General features: G+C 46.3%; 1 protein-coding gene across 1 annotated transcript in view; it reads left to right on the top strand.

Annotated features, from left to right (window-relative positions):
* Positions 1-24137, top strand: part of DNAH10 (dynein axonemal heavy chain 10) — a 114919-nt gene that overhangs the window by 57199 nt on the left and 33583 nt on the right. The window contains exons 35-51 of the mRNA XM_033098368.1: positions 1357-1545; positions 4077-4223; positions 4750-4941; positions 6459-6577; positions 8151-8309; positions 10866-11001; positions 12575-12697; positions 13933-14067; positions 14326-14542; positions 15379-15498; positions 16671-16816; positions 17993-18145; positions 18861-19121; positions 20417-20589; positions 21608-21701; positions 21973-22140; positions 22657-22845. Of these exons, the coding sequence (XP_032954259.1) occupies positions 1357-1545; positions 4077-4223; positions 4750-4941; positions 6459-6577; positions 8151-8309; positions 10866-11001; positions 12575-12697; positions 13933-14067; positions 14326-14542; positions 15379-15498; positions 16671-16816; positions 17993-18145; positions 18861-19121; positions 20417-20589; positions 21608-21701; positions 21973-22140; positions 22657-22845 (2721 nt within the window). The remainder of the gene's footprint in view (positions 1-1356; positions 1546-4076; positions 4224-4749; positions 4942-6458; positions 6578-8150; positions 8310-10865; positions 11002-12574; positions 12698-13932; positions 14068-14325; positions 14543-15378; positions 15499-16670; positions 16817-17992; positions 18146-18860; positions 19122-20416; positions 20590-21607; positions 21702-21972; positions 22141-22656; positions 22846-24137) is intronic.

Below are 24137 nucleotides of genomic sequence, written 5' to 3'. Positions count from 1 at the left end.
TTATAGAATTTAGGTAACCGTTATAACAGGGACCGGTGTGGCTGGACCATTTCCCCACAGTGGGGTCCTCTGTGGTCCCACCATGTTCTCCTCCTCCTGCCACTGTCCTTGCCCCTGCGGGCCCTGCTCTCGTTGCTTTATACATACTCTCACGTCACAGACGCCCCATGCCCTGTGACACTGTGTGTTTCCCTGTCTGCCTGGGATTGTCCTTCCTTCCCCTACACCTGAGAGCTCCTATGCACCCTCCAGGACCCTACAGAGAGAGTCTCACTAGGGGTTCAGGGCCCAGCTCCGGCTTGGGCTGGTGAGGACCCTGTTGTGGGCAGCCCCCCGGCACCACACCTGCCCTCTCCCCAGACCTCAATACAGCTCATTGTCAAGAGATTATGTGAACTGGATACTGTTAAACATTTGAGGATTCCAGAAAAGTTCTGGATTGGTTTTCTTTTAATTCGTTTTTCTGAAATATTGTAGGGCTGAGCTTACTGCTCCCATGGGAGAGAAATGGAACCTGTAAGTGCATTTAGGTTTCTAGAAGCCATGTTTCCAAGAAGAGGCCTGTCTGTTGTCTCCAGAGGGTGGTCGGGGACTCACGTGAGGTACTGGAGAGTGGGTGAAGGTGGTGTCACTGCAGCCTTAGGGGACAAGGCAGTGGCCTCTGTCCTGAAGGAGCGGCAGCTATCTGCTGGGCTGCCCTCTTGTCACTGAGGCAGCCTATGTCTCCTAAAAATAAAATATTCTGTTTTCTTTCCATTTGGTGGACCACTGAAAGAAACGAAATAGTAACATTTTAGTAGGAAAGTTGAGATAGTTGAAACTCAACTTAGATCAAAGAAACTCAAACTAGAGCGATTTGTGTAGTCTGTTGGTACCTGGGCCACCTGGAGGACAAAGTGTCTTGAAGGATGCTGAGAAGTGTTCCATAGGAAGGGTTGACCAGCTGTGGGTGGAGATGGCATGGGGAAAGGATGACAACTCACAGGAATGAAAATCCACGCATTGTGCACGGGCTGCGTGCTCTCACATGTGTTGTCTCATTGGATCGCCACAACCTTGCTGAAAAGGAAACCAAGACTCAGAGAGTTTCAGTGACCTGTTGGGGGTCACACAGCACCTCACATCAGCCCTAGGCTGCACTCTTTCCGAACACCAGCTACTTCTCTATTGGAGAGACCCTGATTCAGATCAGAGTTTGGGCTTAGTGTAGGCTTGCCCCCCCAGAACACGCAGGCCGTAAGCACGAGGACTGTCTCATACCCATGAAACTAATGGCCTCATGGCTCACCCAAGCCGCCCTTCCCCTGTGGCAGGTGGGCCGGCAGCCTGAGCCCCCTCTTTCCTGTCGCCCTCTAGTTTGAAGGGCATGAGATCTCACTGGACCCACGAATGGGCATCTTCATCACCATGAACCCCGGCTATGCAGGCCGCACGGAGCTGCCCGAGTCGGTGAAGGCGCTCTTCAGGCCGGTGGTGGTGATCGTGCCCGACTTGCAGCAGATCTGCGAGATCATGCTCTTCTCCGAGGGCTTCCTCTGGGCCAAGGTGAGGGACGCTGGGGCCGCGCCCTGCATCTGCTTCTGCCTGGGGCTTCGGGATGGGTCCGATGTATGTGGCTTTCACAAGTTTCCTGCTTTGTCTCTCTCACTTTAAAATCATCACTTTGGTTTTGGAATAATTTGACTTGCATGCAGTGGTAGCAATAGTGGAGATTTCCCATGTACCCCTCTCCCCGCTTCCCTTAAAGATGAGATCTCACATGCCTGCCTGTAGCGCACTGTCAGACCAGGAAACGAACGCGGCGCATGCTGTTAATTCAGGAACACACTTGCTTTGGACTCCCCCAGGTTTGGCAGTCTCTTTCTCTCTGATGTGTGTGTATAGTTCTGTGACATTTCATCACATGTGTAGAATAACCAGCACCACGATCAGGGTACAGAACTGTCCCGGGGTTACCCCTTAACAGTCACCCCTCCCCCCAACTCTAACTACTGCCAATCACTAGTCATTCTCTATCACTGTAATTGTGTAGCTTCAAGAGTGTTCTATATATGGCATCATACAGTATGGAACCCTTTGAGAGGAACTTCTCTCAGCCTCATGCCCTTGAGAATATGTGGCTTCTAATACACACACATACACACACACACACACTCACACACACCCATACACACGCAAGGTCTGACAGTTAAGTTCGCGAACTTGCCACCGTGCGCTTACATTGGCAGCACTGTACGAACAGCTCAGTAAGGTTTCATAACCTTGGGACATCAGTGTCTCACAGCTGTGTTCATGTCAACGTGTGGTGGTGTCTTGCTGAGTGGCACTCATTGTTGCGTGTTTTTGTGTGCTATCACGAGAATGTCTAAGCTTTAATTAGAGCAATGAACAAACATTAAATTTCTTGTTAAACTTGGCAAAAGTGGAGGTGAAATCAGGGACATGTGAGTCCAAGTTTATGGGGATAATGCCATGAAGAAAATGGCCGTGCACAAATAGATTAACTGTTTTTCGGAAGGGAGAGAATGTGTCACTGATGAAGAGAGGTCAGGGCAAGCAGAACTGATGAAAACATTGCAAAAATTCGTCAAATTGTGTGTCAAAATCATCGGCTGACTGTGAGAAGCATAGCCCATCAAGTAAACATCAATAGAGAAACAGTTAGAAAAGTCTTAACTGAAAATCTTGGTATGAGAAAGGTGTGTGCAAAAATGATTCCGAAGGAGCTCACCGATGAACAAAAGCAAAGGAGAGTCAAAGTTTGCCAAGACCTTTTGGAGAGGCAAGACAGTGTTTTGGGCCATGTTACCACTGGTGATGAAACGTGGGTGTACCTATACGACCCTGAAACAAATAGTCAAAGTGCACAATGGAAGTCAGCCAATTTTCCACGACCAAAAAAGTTCCTTTAGTCCAAATTGAGTCAAAACAATGTTGCTAACCTTTTTTTGATATCAGAGGGATTATTCATTATGAATTTGTACCAACTGGACAAATAGTTAACCAAGCTTACTATTTGGAAGTGCTGAAAAGCCTGCATGAAAAAGACGAAAACGACCTGAACTTTTTGCTAACAGTTCATGGCTCTTGCATCACAACATTGCATCAACTCATAGGGCACTGTCTGTGAGGGAGTTTTTAGTCAGTAAACAAATAACTGTATTGGAACACCCTCCCTACTCACCTGATCTGGCCCCCAGTGTAGTCTTTCTTTACCCGAAGATAAAGGAAATATTGAAAGGAAGATATTTTGATGACATTCAGGACATCAAGGGTTATACGACAGCTCTGATGGCCATTCCAGAAAAAGTTCCAAAATTGCTTTGAAGGGAGGACTAAGTGCTGGCATCAGTGCATAGCTTCCCAAGGTGGAGTAATTCGAAGGTGACTGTAGTGATATTCAGCAATGAGGTACGTAGCACTTTTTCTAGGATGAGTTCTTGAACTTGTCATACCTCGTATATATCTTTTATCAGTATTTAAAATGTATAAAAGTATGCACATACATTTTTTTCTAGAAGGGTCTGGAAAAGGTAAAAAATAGCAAATGTTTTTACGGAAAGGGTTATTAGGTTGCTTTTCTGCATTTTTTTTTAAAGGCTCTTACTGCTTATTATGTTGTCTGGATTTTGAGCTAGAGTGCTGAGATCTCTGGTTCTTAGTTTTCCTGAGCAAAACCCCATGCCGTCCTTCGGGACCAGTGGACTTTGAATCCTTGATGTGGGCTAGGTGGCTGAGTTGTCCTCAGAAACGGTTACAGGAGAAGAAGCTTTCATAATATGTTTAGGTCAAAATAAACAGGAAGCATATTTTTGGAGTATGGTCACCATGATTTAAAAAGTTGGATGGATTCTAGTCTTTAAATTAAGTTGGTTAAGATTTTCCTCAGCTTTCAAGGACACTCATCACATTTTGGTACAACTGGTGTTCTTTTAAATTAGTTCCTCATTGTCATGGTTAAAAGTGAGGGACCCATGATGGTAAGATTGGTTTGTTTGTAGAACAGCTTCATTTGCACTCCTTTGGTCATTTTCTTTCTTTCTTTCTTTCTTTTTTATCATCTTTTCTCCCCAAAGACTCTGGCCAAAAAGATGACTGTTCTGTATAAGCTTGCCCGGGAGCAGCTCTCCAAGCAGCATCATTATGATTTTGGACTCAGAGCCCTGAAATCAGTGCTGGTGATGGCTGGTGAGCTGAAGAGAGGTTCTTCGGAACTTAAAGAGGTGCGGACCAAGCACAGTTAGGACAGCTGGGACGGAGACGATGGCGTACAGTAGAGCGCTCAATAGAAACTGTTCATTAAAGCTGTCGTTTCATTTGGTTGGGTGGCCTTAATTTGGCCCGTTACCCACTACCTTGTTTTCTGCTAATTTGACTTATTGCTGTAAGGTCAAGTTCAATGTCTTCCCAGTACCATAGTTTGTGATGCTTCAATGCTAATAATTTATCATTGCAGGACGGTGGGGTGGAGGTGTGCGGATTAACACAATTCTCGTGAAAGCATAAACATGAGCTTTTTTAAAAAAATTTTTCCCGTTTGCAATAAAAGCGAGAAGAGCGATCGTGTGTCTTTTGCATGGGTCTGACTCCAAAGCAGAGTTCAGTCAATGCCGCTCACGTACTTCTGTGGACACTGTGTGTTTTATGTTTTATATAAAGTTTCGTTTTCCACTTCCTAAGAGGATTTGTAGACTAGCCCCGGGTCTTTCAGAAATACCTTTGAAGACATTTGTGTTTCGTCCCGTCCAGGACGTGGTGCTCATGAGGGCCCTTCGAGACATGAATCTCCCCAAGTTCGTGTTTGAAGACGTCCCTCTTTTCCTTGGTTTGATCTCTGACCTATTTCCCGGGCTCGACTGCCCGCGCGTTCGCTACCCCAATTTCAACGATGCAGTGGAACAAGTGCTGGAGGAGAATGGCTTTGTCATCCTGCCTGTCCAGGTAAAATGGTACTGAAAACGCCAGCATGGTGATTCCTTCTGTGTGCTGTCCATTATTTTCTTTTTAGTTCTTTTTTAAACAAATTGTGGTAAAATACTCATAGCATAAAATTTACCATTGTAACCATTTTTAAGTGTGCAGTTTGGTGGCAGTAGGTACATTCACATGGTTGTGCAGTCATCACCACCGTCCACGTCCAGAACTTTTTCACCGCCCCAAGATGAAACTCTGTCCCCGTTAGACTACTCCCCAATCTCCCCGTCCCCCAGCCGCGGGAACCACCATTCTACTTTCTGTCTGTCAATTTGACTCTTCTGAGTGTCTTGTAGAAGTGGAATCATATAGTATCTGTCCTTCTGTGTCTGGCTTATCTTATTCAGCATAATGTCCTCAGGGTCCATCCATGTTGTAGCCTGTGTCAGAATTTCCTTCCTTTCCAGGGCTGAGTAATATTCCATCGTATGGATAGACAACCTTCCCATTAGTTTCTTTTTTTGGCATAATGTGATCAGATAACTTAAGTATTTTGTTCTGGGACCCAGCTACCTAATGTTCTCTCCCCACCCCACCTTTTTGTACCCCACAGTCAGACTTACAGAAAAACTAAATTTAGGTATTGCTGTAGGATTTTGATCATCGAAGCCTGTAAGTTGTATATATTGTCATTAAGCCAAAAAGTTAGCCTCTGGTTGGGCCACCTCGGGGTCTCAGGCTACCAGGAGGCCTCAGGCCTGGGCAGTGGGCCCTGGCCACAGCTGAGATTGCTCTCTGCACCCTCCCTGGCCCTGGCGTTGTCCTCTCGAGGTGGTGGTTTCAAAAGATGTGTTTTCTGGTGAGACTGTAAAATGGTGCAGCTGCTCCAGAAGCAATCTGGTTCCTTAAAAAGTTAAACATAGAGTTACCATAAGATCTAGCAGTTCCACTCCTAGGTCTCTATCTACGCAAGAGAAATGAGAACGTATGTCCACGCAAAAACTTGTACACAAATGTTTATAGCATCATTATTCATAAGAGCCAAAAAGTGGAAAAATGTCCATTAGTGGAACAAAATGTGGTCTATCCACACAGTGGAATATCTCTCAGCCACGAAGAGGAAGGGAGCGCTGACGCCCGCTGCCACGTGGAGGAACCGTGAACACATGATGCTCAGGGAGAGAAGCCATCACAAAGGTCACATATTGTGTGACCCCATTCATACCATTCCATGCGTATGTCGAGAATAGGCAGATCTTAGAGACAGAAAGTAGATTCGCATGTGCCAGGGGCTGGGGGACGTGGGCTTGGGAGAGCGGACTGTGAACACAGGGTGTTTTGAGGGGGAAGAGTGATGAGAAGATTCTAAAATTGGATGTGGTCATGGTTTCACAAACTTTTGGACCCACTAAAAACCATTTCATTGTAGAATGGCAATGGATGAATTGTATAGTACGTGATTTATGGCTCTATGAAGCTGTTTAAAAAAAAAAAAAAAAAAAAAAAAAACGTGTTTTCACCCAGCCGCGAATTTTGTCCCACAGGTGGACAAGGTGGTTCAGATGTTCGAGACCATGTTAACCCGCCACACGACAATGGTGGTGGGGCCCACGGGCGGGGGCAAGTCCGTGGTCATTAATACTCTGTGTCACGCTCAGACCAAGTGAGTATGACCTGCCCGGCAGGGCCTGGTAGCCGGGGGGCAGAGACGACAGTAAGGCTGGGGGCGGCATCACCTAGTCCTCTTTGGGAAGGTGAATCTGTCCTAAACACCCCTGTAAGCTCAGACATCTTTACTCGTTTCGTTGCTGTTTTAGTTTGCATATTTTAGAAGGCAAAACAGGGACCCTCTTGGGCATCAGATTATGAGTAGGTTTATTTGTGAAATGAGTATTTCACAAACGGTCTTATAAAGATACCTCAAAGATTAACTTGTTAAGTCATATTTTCTTGGTGTTCAGGCTGCTCCTTTAAAGTAAGTCAGGACAGCACCCATCGTGCAACACTGGTATGACATCAGAGTGGCCAGAAAGAGAGGGTGTCACCTCCCTAAATGCCTTCTCATCACCAGCCCTGCAGGAGCAATGCTGCTTGAAGGGAAAAGTGACCTCATACTCCTAATGCAGAATCTCATAAAGTATCTGTAGTGAATTGATAATCTTTATACTGGTAACGGGTTTTCTGACTTGTCATTTTTCTCCTAAGCAATAACTAGATTCTAGAAAGACTTCAATGCATGCTACTATTCCAGCAAAAATCAAAGCAAGCCTTATAGTCTTTGCAGCTTTAACATCTCTAGATAGTCTGTAAAAATCTAATGAGTGACAGTCACTTTTTATTTCTTATGTTTCTTATGAGAAAACCAGTGGACAGTGGCTTCCTGATTTTAAGTGGGGTTATGCCATAGCCATCTGTATTTTTCTTTAATAATTCATTCATAGATAATTTATAGGAATGTCACGTGTGTGTGTATGTATGCCACTGTTATTTTTATTTATTTTGTAAACTTTTATTTATTTTAAGTGTGTTTTTCCAGGACCCATCAGCTCCAAATCAAGTAGTTGTTTCAATCTAGTTGTGGAGGGTGCAGTTCACAGTGGTCCATGTGGGGATGGAACTGGCGACCTTGTTTTTAAGAGCACAGCGCTGTAACCAACTGAGCTAACCGGCCACCCCTATATTTAGTTTGTTAATTATGAACTATGGTTTGTGTGAACTTTAGTTTTCTGTAGATGAATTAATCCCATAGTGATTTGGGAATTTATAGGCATTTTAGTGGGAAACACTCTACTTGATTTAGAAAGTCAGCAACACAGATATAATGTCATCCTATAAATAGGAGGGATTAAATACTGTGAGTTCAGAGGCTTATTACCTTATCAGGGTGACTGACTTATCTCCTATACACTAGCTATAAAATATTCATATAAATATGTCATATGCATGAGTATGTAATACATGGAAATGTGAAATGTACATGAAAGTTTGCGTCTCGCATCCCTCAAAAGGCCAAGCCATGCTTACAGTTCAGACCTCACTTGTGCTGGGGCCACGGCGTTGGTGAAGGGTGGTTCCCTTACGTTTAATGTAAGCCCTTAACAGTGAGTGTGAAGCCCAATAGGTGGTTTGTGTGGATTGTATTTTAAATTTTGAATTGGATCCCAAACATCTAATCCCCAACATGGGCGGCCTAGATTGTTTCCCGAAGCCCGGCTGAAGCCTCTCCTTTGATTTAGGCTTGGGCTGATGACAAAGCTGTACATCCTGAACCCCAAAGCCGTGAGTGTTATAGAGCTGTACGGTGTCCTGGACCCCACCACCCGAGATTGGACAGATGGGGTGCTATCTAACATCTTCAGGGAGATCAACAAACCCACGGATAAGAAGGAGCGCAAGTGAGTACCGGGGTGTGTGGGCTCGGAGCCTGCGTTAGTTCATGTGAGTTGGCAGATGATGTCTCGTGTTGTAGTTTCATGCTTGGATGCCAGCAGCCTTAGAGTCAGAGGCTGGAGGCCCTGCTCACGAGGTGCCAGGTACCATCTCAGAGCTCTTCATGTGTTGTCACAATCACCCTCCTCCACTGCGATTGTCCCCAGCTCACCCCGAGGACGCTGAGGCCTAGGAAACATAAGGAACTCATCCCAAGGCCACAGATTGGAACTTGGGCTGCCTGAGCCCCACGCCTCAAACACAGCCTCCATGCCAGGCTGCCTGTACGGCAGGGTAAGTCAAGGAAAGGCAGCAGAGCGTCATGGAAAGTGCTGGAACCCCCTTCTGAGCTTTTTCACCTGTAGACGAGGTTGACGATGCCTGCCCTGCTGATGTCACCATGCGCTGTGGCCGCAAGGGTCATAAGATGCCAAGAGCAGAAATGCTTTGTTGGCAGAAACCTTTTCCCAGGGTTAGTTATTCCTGTGACACTCAGGGATGACCTTGATTTTATATTCTAGTCCAACCCCATCAGTAGAATAACCTTAGATAAGAAAACACTGAAGTCAGCTAATGACTTTTAGAACAAGCTCTTTTTAGCAATTCTCCCCCAATTCTGGGCCAACCCAGGATATACATTGTGCTCAGTTGTCGTGTCCCTTTGGTGTCCTCTAATATCGAGTAGTTCCTCAGGATTTCTTTAACTTTTGTGGCCTTCACATTCTAGAGGATTCCAGGCCAGCTGCTGTACAGAATGCCCTCAGTTTGGGTTTGTCGTCTGCTTCCTCATAGTTGGAGGCAGGCTACACATCTTTGTAGGGATTTCACGGAAGTGACATGGTGTCCTCAGCATCTCACCGGAAGCACATGATGTTGGTTTACTGTGTTATTAGTGATTTTAACTTTGATCCTCAGGTTAAGGTGGTTTCTGACATTTTTCTCTCTGCAGTTGCTATGCAACCTGTGGGGCTCTAGCCAGAGACTGTAAACAACCCATTCCTCATCACTCCTTCACCCAGTGATGCTAGCATTGATTGATGGCAGCCTGAATCTCGTCTTCCCAAGATCACTGTAAAGTGGAGACTTTCTATTGGGACAGTTGGTGAAGTTTGAATGTGGGCTGTGTATTAGATAACAGTATTCTTTCTGCACGCTAAATTTCCTGAATTTAATAATTGCACCGCGGTTATGGAAGAGAAGGTACTTGTTCTTAGGAAATACTCTTATCGTTCAGAGACAGAGAGAGAAGGAGCGAGCACAGATGTGGCAGAAAAATGAACGATTGGGGTATCTGGTTGCAAGGCATATGGGAGTTCCTTGTTCTGTTCTATTCCTGTAACACTGCACGTTTGAAATTATTTAAAATGAAGAAGTTTAAAAAACACTGAGAGAAAATAAACCAAAAGATTAATGCTGCAAAAAATCCAACTACTCATGTCAGGGAATGAAATGGCAGCAATATCAAGTCACCATTTCAACACAACAGAGGAGATGGGCTTTGCTGCCAGGTAACCTATTACAGCCTCAGAACTGAAGCATCATGTAGTTTGAACCCTGAGGCCTTGGAGCCGAAGTAGACCTGCCAGGACAGACAGTGTGTAAACCCAGTCGCTCCCAAGGGCCCAGCAGGTGGCATCAGTGATGGAAGTGGGCCACGTCACATGGTTGGGTTAGCTTCCTTAGGACAGCTGCAACGAATTACCACAAACTGGGTGGCTTACAACAACAGAAGTTGATTCTCTCACAGCTGTGGAGGCTGGATGTCTAAAGTAAAGATGGGGCTGCTCCCTCTGCAGGTTCTAGGGGAAATCCTTCCAGCTGCTTCCAGCTCCTGGCAGCTCCAGGGGTTCCTTGGCTTGTGGCTGCATCACTCCAGTCCCGACGTCCATCTTTACAGGGCTGTCCCCGCTGTCAGGATACTTGTCATGGATGAGGCTCTCCCTGGATAATCCAGGATGATCTCATCTCAAGGTTTTAATTACATCTGCAAAGACCCTTTTTCCAAATAAGATTATATTCACAGGTTTTGGATGGACATATCTTCTGGGGGGCCACCATTCAACCCAGCACACGTGGGTGTATGAAGTACTTCCCTTTTCTCTTTACCATAAGGAAACTAGGCGTCAAAATCAGTGATAAGTAGCAAGTGATGCTCAGCCTCAGATTAAAGAAAAGAATGGGGTGGACTGTGACACTTCTGTCCCCAGGGGCCACTGCTGTCCGCGTCAGCAGGTTGTGCCCATGCCCAAATGCAGACCTTCCAGTTTGCCAGAGAAGCAAGCAAGCAAGCCTGGTTTTGGGGGAAGTTTCCTGATTCTCAAATGTTGGTGACTAACTCACACGGTTTTCATGTACTTTTTGTTTTATGGGTCAAACCTCCGGAGCAAGTTGGGCGCTCTATCTCAGTGCCTGGCCAGGAAACCCTGGGAAAAGACATTCGGCAAGCATGGGGGAGGTTAGACCGAGTACCCCAGCTGGACGCTTCCTGGGAACCCCAGGCTCTCTTTCTTCGGTTACTGCAGGTACATTTTGTTTGATGGCGATGTGGACGCCCTGTGGGTGGAAAACATGAATTCTGTGATGGACGACAACAAGCTGCTGACGTTGGCCAACGGTGAGCGCATTCGGCTTCAGACTCACTGTGCTCTGCTCTTTGAGGCAAGTGGGGATGGAAAGTAACTTCGAACGCAAGTCTTTCTTTTAGTTAACAATTTTAAATGTTTATTAAAGAAGGAGTCAATACAGGGCACTACAGACAACCCAAACAGTGCAGAAGAATTTACGGTGAGGCCACCTCCTTGTCCTCTACCTGCTGCCCGCACCCCTCTTTACCGTACCCCAGAGGCAGCCACTTGCCACTCTAGAGCTGTTTCTTCTGATGGTCACCCTCGTATCTCCAGGTAACGCACTAAGTATTGCTCTTTCTTCCCTCAGCGAGTTTACACAGTATCTATTGACTGACTGCTGTGTAAGAGAGGGCTCATGTCTTTTCTAAAAAAATTATTAACTTTTTTCAGGTACAGTGGACATTCAATGTTATTTTATATTAGTTTCAAGTGTGCAGCATAGTGGTTAGACATTTATATAACTTATGCAGTGATCCTCCCGATTAGTCTAGTTCCCACCTGGCACCACATATAGTTGTTGCAGCCTTATGGGCTATATTCTCTATGCTGTACTTCACATACTTGTGACTATTTTGTAACTGCCAATTTGTGTTTCGTAATCCCTTCACCTTTTTCACCCAACTCCCTAACCCCTCTCCCCTCTGGCAGCCATCAGTGTGTTCTTTGTATCTATGACTCTGTTTCTCTTTTATTTGTTTGTTTATTTTGTTCTTCAGATTCCACATTTAAGTGAGAGTCTACGGTATTTCTCTTTCTCAGTCTGACGTTTTTCACTTAGCCATAATATGTGAGGGCTCATGTCTTATGACACCAGCCCACTTCCCTGCCTCACAATACTATATTGCTAAGGCAGTTACACCTGTAAACAGTGTTTACATTATTATAAATATGGAAATACTTACTCCAGAGCCAATTAGTGTACTCTGATTACGTTAATTTTAGAGCCACTTATTTTCTGGCCTGGAGTTTGTAATTGCCTTGCTTTTTCTCTCACACTATTTGTCTTTATCTTTATTTTTTCAAATTTTCTGTCGTGTCTTCTGAACCTGCTTCACAGCTTTGGGCCTGAGACTTGCTTTCACTTTAACTTGATGTTTATGCCGTTCTGACTTGACCTACGACACTGTCACTACATGTGTGTGCATATTGTTAGCTCACTGGCTGGCTGAACGGTGTCTTTTTTTCTGGAAAAGAGAGATAGGCACGTTCATACATCTGGTTTAGACACTTAAGTTTTATATTACCCAATTTAAACTATGTTAAAAAAAAACTAAATTGAAAGGATGACACTCCAAAACAATGTTTGTTTCTTGGTGGTGGCATTTGAATAGCTTATTTTCCTCTTTATACTTCTCTGTTGTTGTCATATTCTACAGCATATTAATTTCACAGTAATAGAAAACTTAAAAAAGAGCCACATCAGAGATGTATGATTTCCCATGATAAACCTACGTGTTCAATTAGAAGTCTCGTGAAAGCCGTGTTAACCTGGGTATGACCTGGGTTTTGTGCAGTTGTAAAAACTTTGCACAAACAAAGGATTTTAAACATGCAGTCCAGTTGTTTATAGCTGTAGACGTGACTGGTTTTCTTTATTTCTCCAGGTTGGAGATTTACAGTATGCCTCCCCTGCGACTGTGTCTCGATGTGGAATGGTGTATGTGGATCCTAAAAACTTGAAATATCAACCATACTGGAAAAAATGGGTTAATCAAATACAAAACAAGGTGACAGCACTTTCTAACATGAACTTAAGGTTACCAGCATCCGTGGTTAGTTGGCAAAACAGAACCAGAGGGATGTTTGTAGTTGGAGGCTGTGTCCTGGACCTCGAGCGTTTAATGTTATCAATAAATTGGATGGAAACATGGAAGACACACTTATTAGATTTCCAGATAATTCACAGCCAGTGGGATAGGTAATGATTTTGATAGTCTAGACCAGGGGGTGACAAATTTTTCTTGTACAGGGTAGAGAGTCAATATTTTAGACTTGGTAAGCCATATGGTTTCTTTTGTAACTACTCAACGCTGCCGTTGTGACCTGAAAGCAGCCACAGTACATGAATGGGCGTAGCTATGTACCAATAAAACAAAAGCTATGTACCTGTTTTTATTTATGAACACAGGTTGCTGGCCAGATTGGCTTACAGGTTGTAGTGGGCAGCCCTGACCTAGCCAACCTCAACTATTGAGAGACTTGTCTCGCGGGGGTGTCCAACTCGTCCTTGGTTGCTCAGTTGGATGAAATCAGTGTGTGAAGGACCCAGCTTGCTATATATTGAGGTCCAATGATTTCAGTTGGCCTCAAACCATGTGATATGTCACGTGGCTGCTCAGAGATTTGTCTTGTCTTAGCAATAGACTCATTGAAAGGTACAGAGATAGATGTGACAGTTATGTGGAGGTTGTGGCTTGACTATAACAAGGACACCATGACTACATTCTTAAAGGGACACAGGGTGTATCTCTAGAAGGACCACTAAGCTGGTGGTGAATTGGAAGTCAGGACATAATTAATTACCCCAGAGAGGAGCCAGGGGAACGTGTGAGGACCATTTGAGGCACTGTCATGCGGGGAGAAAGCTGTCTGAGGACCCGTGCACTCCCTGGTGGTCGTCAGTCCTTGAAGGGAGAGGGGCCTTCCACTGCTTCGCACTCTTAGCTGATGACTGGCGTGCACTTTAAGATAATCAGCCCCCTTTCTGTCAAATGGGACCTATTTTCCCCCCTCCCTCCCAGGTGGTGGGGTAGACTCGATGGCAGTGACACGAAATGCTTCATGATGAAATGAAAGTATTACAAAACACAGACTTCTCTACAAACACAAAGCACCACTGTCGGAGTTTACTCACCTGCCACATTTACCATTCATCAGATGTTTCTCACCCCCTCTTTTGACAAAAGCTTCACACTGACTTCCACGTAAATGAAGGAACCCTTGGATTTCTGCTCTCCTACAGGCAGAGCAAGGCGATTTGCAGAATCTCTTTGAGAAATACGTGCCCTATCTCATTGACATGATAGTGGAAGGAATAGTGGATGGAAGACAAGGAGAAAAGCTGAAGACAATAGTTCCTCAGACAGACCTCAATATGGTAAGAGACAATCCCTGTCAGCAAAGAGAATGTCTTCCCTTAAAGACGAACCCGTCGTTGAAAAGGTAAACTGCAACATTGCAGGTTGCTGACGAGGAAGACACAGCCTTCCTTTTGTGCCCCTGTCGGAACCAACATGGTGGGTCATGTGTTCCCATCGCTCTGGGGTGTGGGGTCCCAGGATTTGCAACCAGAACTGATCCGGAACAGGGGTCTGGGGAGTACGTGGGCTGACCCAGGTATTTTGCTGTGAACCAGGTCACGCAGTTAACCAAGATGTTGGATGTGTTACTAGAAGGAGAAATAGAGGACCCCGATCTTCTGGAGTGCTACTTCTTAGAGGCTCTGTACTGCTCTCTGGGTGCTGCCCTGCTGGACGATGGGAGGATTAAATTTGATGAATGCATTAAACGCCTTGCTTCTTTGCCTTTTGCTGATACGGAAGGGGTTTGGGCCAATCCCGGGGAATTGCCAGGTAGGAACTGACTGTAACCTGTTTTCCTGCTCAGAATACTTTAGGTTAGGGTTTTAGAGGAGGTGGCCTTGCTTTTCCTTAAGGGTTTTCCATATCGCTCTATGGGTTTTCTAGCTTATTTACTTCTGTAGAGAAATGTGCAATGGTCAGAGCACCTGGTGGTACCCTTAGGAGAAGTTCAAATGCATGAACTGCTCTAGCAGATGCCCAACCCCTTCGGATGGCCTTTCTTGATGAGTCTAAACTTGTGCCCCCTTCTTAGGCACCTGCGGGTGGCACTCTGTCTGGGGCAGAGATGTGTGAGGGAACTTTTCTTAAATCTGGGTTTGCATAGCACCCCTGTGATTGGTGTCAGTGAGGGGAGGGCTGAGCTTCCCCATGCTCCCTGTGGCACCCGGTGCTTCTCAGCTCTTCCTGCCCCAATGTGGTCAGATGCCTCCACAGTGCGCCTGTACCGCCTGTACTCTACACTGAAACTGTTGGCTTGTCTCTATCTACGCCCATCTAGCCCACCAACAACTGGAAGCCTAGAGACCAGCGTTGTCTGCCCACCATTGTATTTCCAGGGAAGGGACTCAGTCTGTCTCTGTCCAGTGGACAGAGACGGGTAGCGTCCCTTCAGAATACCCAGTACGTATCTGCCAGTGAATAAGGAGTCTTTGGGTGACAGTACCCAGTCAGTATCTGTTTAATGAATGAGTAGTATTAGTTCAAAGGATTCAGTTAAGTTGCTGTCCAGGGAACAAGTAGCGTTAGTTCATTTCAACCATGTGCCAGAGCTGATTCTGTATTTTCATGTCTATGAGTGGAACAAAATAGACCATTATTTACTGCAGGTCACCTTCCAACCTTGTATGACTTTCATTTTGATCCTGCACAGAAGAAATGGATACCGTGGAATAAATTAGTCCCGGAGTATCTTCACGTCCGTGAGAGGAAATTTAATGACATCCTGGGTAAGGGAGAGCCAAGCCCCTGTTCCTTGGTTTAAGAGTGTGTGGTTCTCGTTCCGTGAGAAAACGAAAAAGATCCCATGGTCTCTGTGGTTCTCTGAGTCCCCGCCAGATGGCTGGTTGGGAGAAAGCGAGGAGAGTGAGCCGTTGACCTTGTCAAGAGGGTGGCACTTTGGATTCCTTTTATGTGCTGCTGGCTTTGAGCATCTGCAGACACGTGTGACTCTCAGCTTTGCCCCAGGCAGGCCGGTCTTGACAGGTGGGGCTGCTCTGCCCTCCTCACATTTCCACGGGCTTCCTTCAGCCTGTGTTGCTGGTTGGGTGTGGGAGGGGATGAAAGAGGAACAAACTAGGCAGCGTTTTGTAAGAGGTGCTGCCTCGAAAAATCATGTGCCTCAGACATTTATATATTGAGCATATTTTAAATGTATTCCTCTGAGTATTTAGATCAGGGAACAAGTAGCATTCATTTCAAGCATGTGCCAGATGGATTCTGCATTTCCATGACTACGATCGAAGCGAGATAGACCATTATTTACTGCAGGTCACCTTTCCAGCCTTACATGACTTGCATTTTGATCCTGCGCGGGAGAATATTTTATAGGAATATAGAGGCTGGATATTTTCACAAAACAAATATCCGAGTTTGGCTCTTAGAGAGTTCTTACAGAGTGAGGCATACCCATTTTCTCAGGAACGGATCAGAATTAAAAACTGCCAGTGTAGGAGTGAGGCAGACCCACCTCTGAAGCTGTAGGTCTCCTTAGGGGAAGTTGTTGGTCAGGAAAGCAGACCCCGCAGATATGAGACTGGCGTGAGCAGTGGAGAAGCTCCGTTTTTAATATCCTGGGTCCGAGTCATAACTGGATATTAAACAGAGCTTGGGTGTTCTAAACCTGGACCGTGGTGGCGATCACATAGCTGGAAAAGTGTGTCAGCCTCATGAAATCACATCTTCAGAATGGTGGATCTTACAGTACATAAGCTATTAAAGACAATGGTTGTGGGAGTGAGCTTCTAAGAAGATTTCACCCATCTATACAATTTTGAGGTCACATCTTGAGTTTTTGCTGACAACGTTGTACGGGATTTATGAGGTTCTGTGAAACTCCGCGTTTCTTAGCGCTCACCCATTGGTGTTTCTGTGATGCGCCCATTCTTTGTGTGTTTCTTAGTTCACACAGTGGACACAACCCGTATTTCCTGGGTGCTGGAGCAGATGGTGAAGATGAAACAGCCCGTTATCTTGGTTGGTGAATCTGGCACCTCGAAGACTGCCACTACCCAGAACTTCCTCAAACATCTGAGCAAAGAGGCGCACGTGAGGAGTGTTTGTATTTGCAATGGAGTGCCGCGTAACAAATCACCCTGGCTCGGGGCCGGCAGGGGGTGTCCGCGGGCTTTGCGATGGGCCTGGGGAGGGCTGTGCGGAGGACTGGCCAGATGCCCGTGAAGGTCAGGCTCACTCACACACTGGCACGTGCCAACAAGTTTGGTTTAGATTTAAGGATTTCATGTGGAGGGCACAGAAGGAATGTTTACAGCCAGAGGAACCTACACGGTTGTGGAGTCAGGCAAAGGGAGGCGGCGTTCAGAAGTCCCCGCCACAGCGCCCATCCCCTGGGAGTCGGCAGAGTACAGGGCCGGCAAGGCACATCTGACATGTTCCTGGCAAGGACATGCACGTTCTGCCGGTGGGAGCCTGCACTCGGGGCCGCCTTAGTTGGAGGGTGTTCTCTAACGTAGTGGTTCTCCAGACCAGCAGCAGCGACCTGAAAAGGTCGTTTAAACTACCCCAGATCTACTGAGGTGGGAACTCAGGATGGGCCCTTCATGCTGCAGGCAGTCCCGATGCATTAAGCGTGGGAACTACTGATCGATGAACTCTCACAGGTGCTCTGAGAGCAAGGGAGAGGCCCTGAGCGCCTGTGCCTGAGGGAGGACAGGCTCCCTGCACAGGGGCCCGCGGGCCTCTCTCACCTCTCTCTCAGCAGTTAGTTCCCGAGATGGAACCTCTTCATGTTCTTTGACTTGTTTATTTATTAAGACACAGTGGGCATGAGAGGGATTTGTGTTTGACTATTGCTTTGTCGTGTTGAAATGCCCTTGTGCATTTCAGCTCCTAGAATATAATCACCCTATGAAGTAGTCCAAGCAGATGTTATTAAATCATCCTATGGATAAGAAAAATGAGGCTCTGAAAGGTCAGATGACTTCTTGGAGGTGACGGAGCTAGGACCGTGCAGAGCCAAGACCCCCCAGTCCACATTGTCCCCAGGGGCCACATGTGGCAACTCGTTATGGCCTCATACAACCTGCCAGGAGAGGGGATTCTTGCCTTAGTACTGCGAAAGGAATGAAGTACAGACATACTGCTTATTAAAAAGTTGGTTTGGATGCCAGTGAATTTGTAAAAGAGATGCTGTAACTCATGGTCAAACATTTACTGCCGATACTGAGGAAAAAAGACCAACTTTCTGAATGACCTCTGTTTCAGATTGTGTTAACGGTCTATTTCTCCTCCCGCACCACGTCCCTGGATATCCAAAGAAATTTAGAAGCAAATGTGGAAAAACGAACCAAAGACACTTACGGCCCCCCCATGGGGAAACGCCTCCTGGTTTTCATGGATGACATGAATATGCCAAAGGTAGGGGGAGGGGTGGGGCAGCGAGTGTGCTTGGGCGTGTCGCTGTGTGTGCGGAGCCAGTGCGTGCAAGAACTACCTGAGTGTTCTGCGTGCTGTCTGCAGGGCACCGGTTATGGGAGCCAGCCTAGGACATGATGCTACCTGGCTGCTGCTCTTAGACAGAGGGACCTCTGCCTTACTGGTTGTGGTCCTCGGTTTCTGAAAAGAGTGAAGCGGGCAGCAGGCAGCCTCGGAACTGTATCCAGCATGTGATTGAGTGAAGTGGTTTCCAAGTGAGCTGTACTTTAGATAATAACAATGTTCTCAGCCCCTTATATATGGGAAGTGTGAGTGAAAAGCCAGGATCTACCCATCCATCCATCCATACATCCATCCTTCCATCCATACATCCATCCTTCCATCCATCAGTACACCCACTTGCCATTTATACATCCGTCCACCCAATTAACATACTTATTGAGGCCCTCCTATGGGACTGGTGCTGTGCAGGAATAAGCAACACATATGTAGTCCCTGCCCTCATGGAGTTTACAGTCTAGTGAAGGAGACATATTTTTTAAAAATAGTTACAAATTAATATATAATTGCAAACTTTGAGAAGCCCTGTGAAACTATACCCAGAGTGCCCTGCGAGAGTAAAGGAGAGAAGACGCTCAGCATGAGTTCTACCTTCTGATGCGCCCGTTCTCTTTTTTGTCTTTGAAAAACAATCGAGGTGGATGAGTATGGCACACAGCAGCCGATTGCCTTGCTGAAACTGCTGTTGGAAAAAGGCTACTTATACGACCGTGGGAAGGAGCTGAACTGCAAAAGCATTCGCGACCTTGGCTTTATTGCTGCAATGGGAAAAGCTGGAGGAGGCCGCAATGAAGTGGATCCGAGATTTATGTCACTGTTCACTGTCTTCACTGTCCCGTTTCCGTCGCAGGAGTCTTTGCATTTAATTTATTTCTCCATATTGAAAGGCCATACCTCGGTAACTTGATTTTCATCAGCAGTCTAACTGGGCCCTTGCGTTGGGTCCAGACGTGTGCAGGGCCAGCTTAGGCATGAGGCCTACAGCCCACAGTACATTGGGCCTGGGAACATGTTTTAATTTCTTTCAAAACCAGAAGGAAAAAAAATGAATGTAATCCAGTTTGAATTCTGTTCATCTTTATATCAATGCAGTCATAAAATAGAAAATAATATATGTTTATGAAGAAAGGGGCCTCGAGACAAACGTGTCGTGGGCCCACAGGAGGCCTGATGTGGCCCCAAGTTACATCCAGTAAGAGCAGTGAATCCACTAGGGGACTTGTGTTCTGCCCATCCTTGGGCAAGCTCCCCGAGGCTCCATTTTTATCTGGAACATGGAGATAATGATGATACCCGCCTCCCTGGGTTTTGGGAGAATGAAAGGAGGGAAATACATGTGGAGTGTGTGGAACATTGCCTAGCACATAGCAGACACTCACTAGATACTCGTCATTCTGGTATTATTTGGCCCCCACAAATGGAGCCCATTCATTTAAGTAATGACCTTCTGATCTTGGTATTTCCCTTTTGAAGTGGGGCTTGTACACGCAGAGTTTTCAGGGGCCAGGCAGGAAAGGTAAAGGTGTGGCGTGGCCAGGTGTGACCAGTAGTAACTGTGGGCACCTGGCATGTTCATGCCCTACCTTAAGACATTTGCTTCCAAAACAGGTCTGCACCAATAAAACTCAAACTGAGGGCTGGTTTGGGGCTTTGGTTTTGCATCATGTTGACATGTCAGTTAATGTGAAAATCTAGAAAAGTGAAAGCAGATCAGATGATGAGTTTCTCTTAATTTTTTTCATCTCCTCTTAATAAATTATGGTAAACTTCACATAACCTAAGATTAGTTATTGTAACCATTTTAAAGTGTACAATTCAGTGGCATTAAGTATATTCGCAGTGTTGTACGGCCATCACCACTGTCTAGTTCCAGAATATTTTCTTATTTTCAGTGACCCTAAAAGCAGTCACTCTACCCCATTCTTTAGCCCCTGGCAATCACCAGTCTGCACTCTGTCTCTGTGGATTTTCCTGTTCTGGACATTTCACCTCAGTGCAGTCCTACAATACATGGTCTTCTATGTCTGGCTTCTCTCACTTAGCATCATGTTTCTGGGGTTCATCCATGTGGCAGCCCGTGCCAGCACCTCACCCCTTTTTATGGCTGCACAATGTTCCGTTGCGTCGACAGACCACAGTTTGCTTCTCTGATCATCCACTGGGAGACAAATGAGGGGTCTTTTCATTTTATAGGTGTTTCACGAGAGCATCGTGGCTGTGAGTGACAAGTTGACACGCTGCACGTTGGCACTTTACAAGAACATTGTACAGGACCTGCCTCCTACCCCCTCCAAGTTCCATTATATCTTTAACCTTCGAGATCTCTCGCGGGTGTTTAACGGGCTTCTCCTCACTAACCCAGAGCGGTGAGTTTGTTTAGTCTCACTGAGATGTGTCCCATAGCGATGGCTTTTCTTAATTCTTTTAAGGCAGAGGACTTAGCAGTGAATTCAGTGAAATCAGTTAAGTATCCAGTATCTTTTTTGATTTTGTTAAATGAAGAAACGAGTTAAACAGTTGGCTTAAGGCGCGATGCCTTGTAAGCCCTGAGTGGAAGACAGGTGGAGACTGAGAGGCAGATGTGTGGACATGTGGACAGGTGCATCCCCCTGGTGGGACCACGTTGCTGACCTCTTGTTCTCAGTCCCAAAGTCAGAGTTTGCCCGTGTGGAGCCTTTCACACATGCAACTGAATTGTTTCCAGTTGGAATTGGTTATATATGTGTGGCTTTGGGAGAAGCAAGCACGGAAGACATAAGGGATTTAAGTCTGGGTATAGAAATGTTCTCATTAAACCAGACTTATTTATGTATGTACATTAGCGTATGCTTTAATGTCTGTAGATTGACAAGCATAGGCCAATTTGTGGGTTCACATTATGAATGAAAAGTGGATTAAGGACTCCCCATGTACTCCGTGCCCTTGAAGGGTTTGGAATGGCAGTTCAGCAGAAGGCAGCTCCAGGTCTTTAGGGCAGTGAGGGCTCTTTGCCGGAAACCAGAGAAACCTCCAGAACGGGGGCCGATGGAGCTGATCCTTAGAAGAAGGAACTGCCAGTGGCTCTGATGCTGATTTTAAATTCATATATTCCAGCAAGTAGGAGCAGGGTCAGGTGCTCATTTTATGCCACTTATGTCATTTGTAGATAAAGTGCTGCCGCGTAGATAAAGTTTCTTCCGTAGTATAAGTTGTAGATGATTACTTTGGGGTCTTGACACTGAATTTGTTAGCATCCATTAAATTTCGTTACTGGGAGACCATGGCGGCAAAAGGACCACAGAAGTGTGTGTTTCTGCTCCTTGTGGATCCATCTGAAAACAGCAGCATTTAGCCTGCTCTTCTCTAGAGGATGCAGTGGCCGATCTTGCCCTTTCCGTCATGTAGGTTCCAGACGGTGACCCAGATGCTGAGAGTCTGGAGGAATGAATGTCTGAGAGTTTTCCACGACCGATTAATAAGTGAGACAGATAAGCGGCTGGTCAGTACCTCCAACCTACCACAGAATTCTTCTCTGGGTGAAAAAGGAGCATAAAACCCAATGTGTGTTTTATATAGTTCACGGCAGAAAAATAGACACGAACAATAAAGCCAGTGGGTAAAAAGGAGGGTGGATTATGTAGCAGCTTGTAGCAACTGGAAAAAGAAGTCAAATGCAAATGACTTCGGATAACCCTCGTGTATGCTTTCTTCTCTAACGTGTTAGCACACACATGTTGAGTTTGGGTCCTTAAGTGGTTTTATATTGTAAGGTACAAGAGCACATATCAAACTTGGTTATGGAACATTTCACCAATGACGTGGAGGCGGTGATGAGGGATCCCATCCTGTTTGGAGACTTCCGGATGGCTCTGCATGAAGAGGAAACACGCATTTATGAAGACATCCAGGATTACGAGGCGGCCAAGGCTTTGTTCCAGGTGTGGCGGGGCTCACTTCTCCTGGGGTACCTCTCAGGGGAGCTGAGCATGGCATGGGTGCCCAGGGGGTGGAGCTGGGAAGAGCACCTGTGCTTCTGTCTCCGGTTCCGAATGAGAGCTTGTGTCCGCTCCAGTGGTTCCCACTTTCCGAGATGCATGGGAATGACCTGAGGGATTTGCTAAACACACAAGACCCCCTGAGAGTCCTTCCTCGAGCCGATGGAGGGTCCCAGGTTCCAGTGCACAGTCAGGTTTGGGGACACTCACCCGACTCTCTGATGGTCCTTCTCTTCATTCATGAGGTGAGCGTTGGCTCGCTGCCGACCAGTCACAAACCAGCAGGAAGTCTTAATGGTGGATGCGGAATGTGGCGTCCCATCAACCCAAATGACTTCATGGTTTCAGTGACCACAGGCATTGAGAAAACCCTCTCCTCCGTTCTTCAGCCCTCCTGGACGAAAGGCGAGAGTCTGTCTCGGGGAAACCCAGGGACCTCTGAAATTCTTTCCCATCCAGGAAATCCTCGAGGAGTACAATGAAAGCAACACCAAGATGAACCTGGTGCTCTTCGACGATGCCCTGGAACACCTGACCCGCGTGCACCGCATCATTCGCTTGGACAGTGGCCACGCCCTGCTGGTGGGCGTCGGGGGCTCCGGGAAGCAGTCTCTGGCCAGGCTGGCGGCCTTCACAGCCGGCTACGAGGTGAGGCACCGCCCCTCCCGGAAGGAGGTTGGAGACGCCAGTTCCTACAGTAGGTAGTTCATGCAAACGTTGGAGCCGTCTGTAACTGGAGCGTGATGTTTTCACATTGTATAAAATGGGTTTTTTTGGAGGCGGGGGTCGGGGGGGCTCAGTATTATTGTAGCTGAATATTCGAGGCGTCTACTTCGTGTGTTGTTTTGCAATGGAGACTACGTCACATTTGAAAGTCAAACAAGCAAATCCTGTGGCTGGTGACGTGCACGCGTGTGGAGGGGATGACGTCCCCTGAACATAAGCCCTAATGCGTCTTTTGGAGCAAAAATTAATATATGACCTGGTCCTCTTTCAGGGAAACACAGTAGGATTCTAATCCCTTTCCTCTCCGATTCATAGCAGTCAGTGCAATGGAAAGAGCATGTACTTACTACCTGCCTCAATATTGCTTCTTATTTAAATATTGCTTCTTATTTAGACTGGTGTGGACCAGCATGCAGTCGGCCGCTACCAGCCGCCATATCTGCACAGACAGCCCTGGGCTATTCTTAGAATTGCTTTTAAAAAACCAGCTTTATTGAAATATAATTCACAGACCATACAGTGCACCCATCTAAAGTGTACAGTTCCACACTTTGGTATCCTCACAGATGTGTGCAGCTATCCCCACAGAGAATTTTAGAACATTTTCATCACCGAAAAAGAAATCCCATACCCTTTAGCGGTTACCCCCTACTCCCTGCACCCCTAGCCCTAAGAAACCACGAATCTTCTTTCTGTCTGTGTCGACTTTCCTGTTCTGCACTCATGTGAATAGAGCCATGGAGTGTGTGGTCTTTTGTGGCAGCTTCTCTCACTCAGCATTGCGTTTTTGGGCTTCATCCATGTATCAGTGCTTTGTTCCTTTTTGTGGCTGCATCGTGTTCCATTGTGTGCACAGACCACGTTTGTTTACTTATCCGTCCGCTAATGGACGCTTGGGCTGTTCCCACTTTTTGGCTGTTCCGAGTAGTGCTGCTATGGACATTCACGTACACGTTTCTCTGATGACATGTATTTCTGTTTCTCTTGGGTCAACACCTTGGAGTGGAATTGCTGGGCCACGTGGCAGTTCTGGGTAGAATCATCTGAGAAACGGCCAGTCTGTTTTCCAAAGTGGCTGTACCGTTTACCCCTCATCAGTACTGTCTGAGGGGTCCTGCCTCCCCACCCCACTCTTAGATTCTCGCAAATAGCGTCTCTGCGCCTCTGAGCGTGGAACTGTGACCACTCTCTGATGAGGCGCCACGTCCACAATT

This window comes from Rhinolophus ferrumequinum, chromosome 25, assembly GCF_004115265.2.
Source record: "Rhinolophus ferrumequinum isolate MPI-CBG mRhiFer1 chromosome 25, mRhiFer1_v1.p, whole genome shotgun sequence".
Taxonomy (NCBI): domain Eukaryota; kingdom Metazoa; phylum Chordata; class Mammalia; order Chiroptera; family Rhinolophidae; genus Rhinolophus; species Rhinolophus ferrumequinum.
This window is presented reverse-complemented; position numbering and strand designations above follow the sequence as displayed.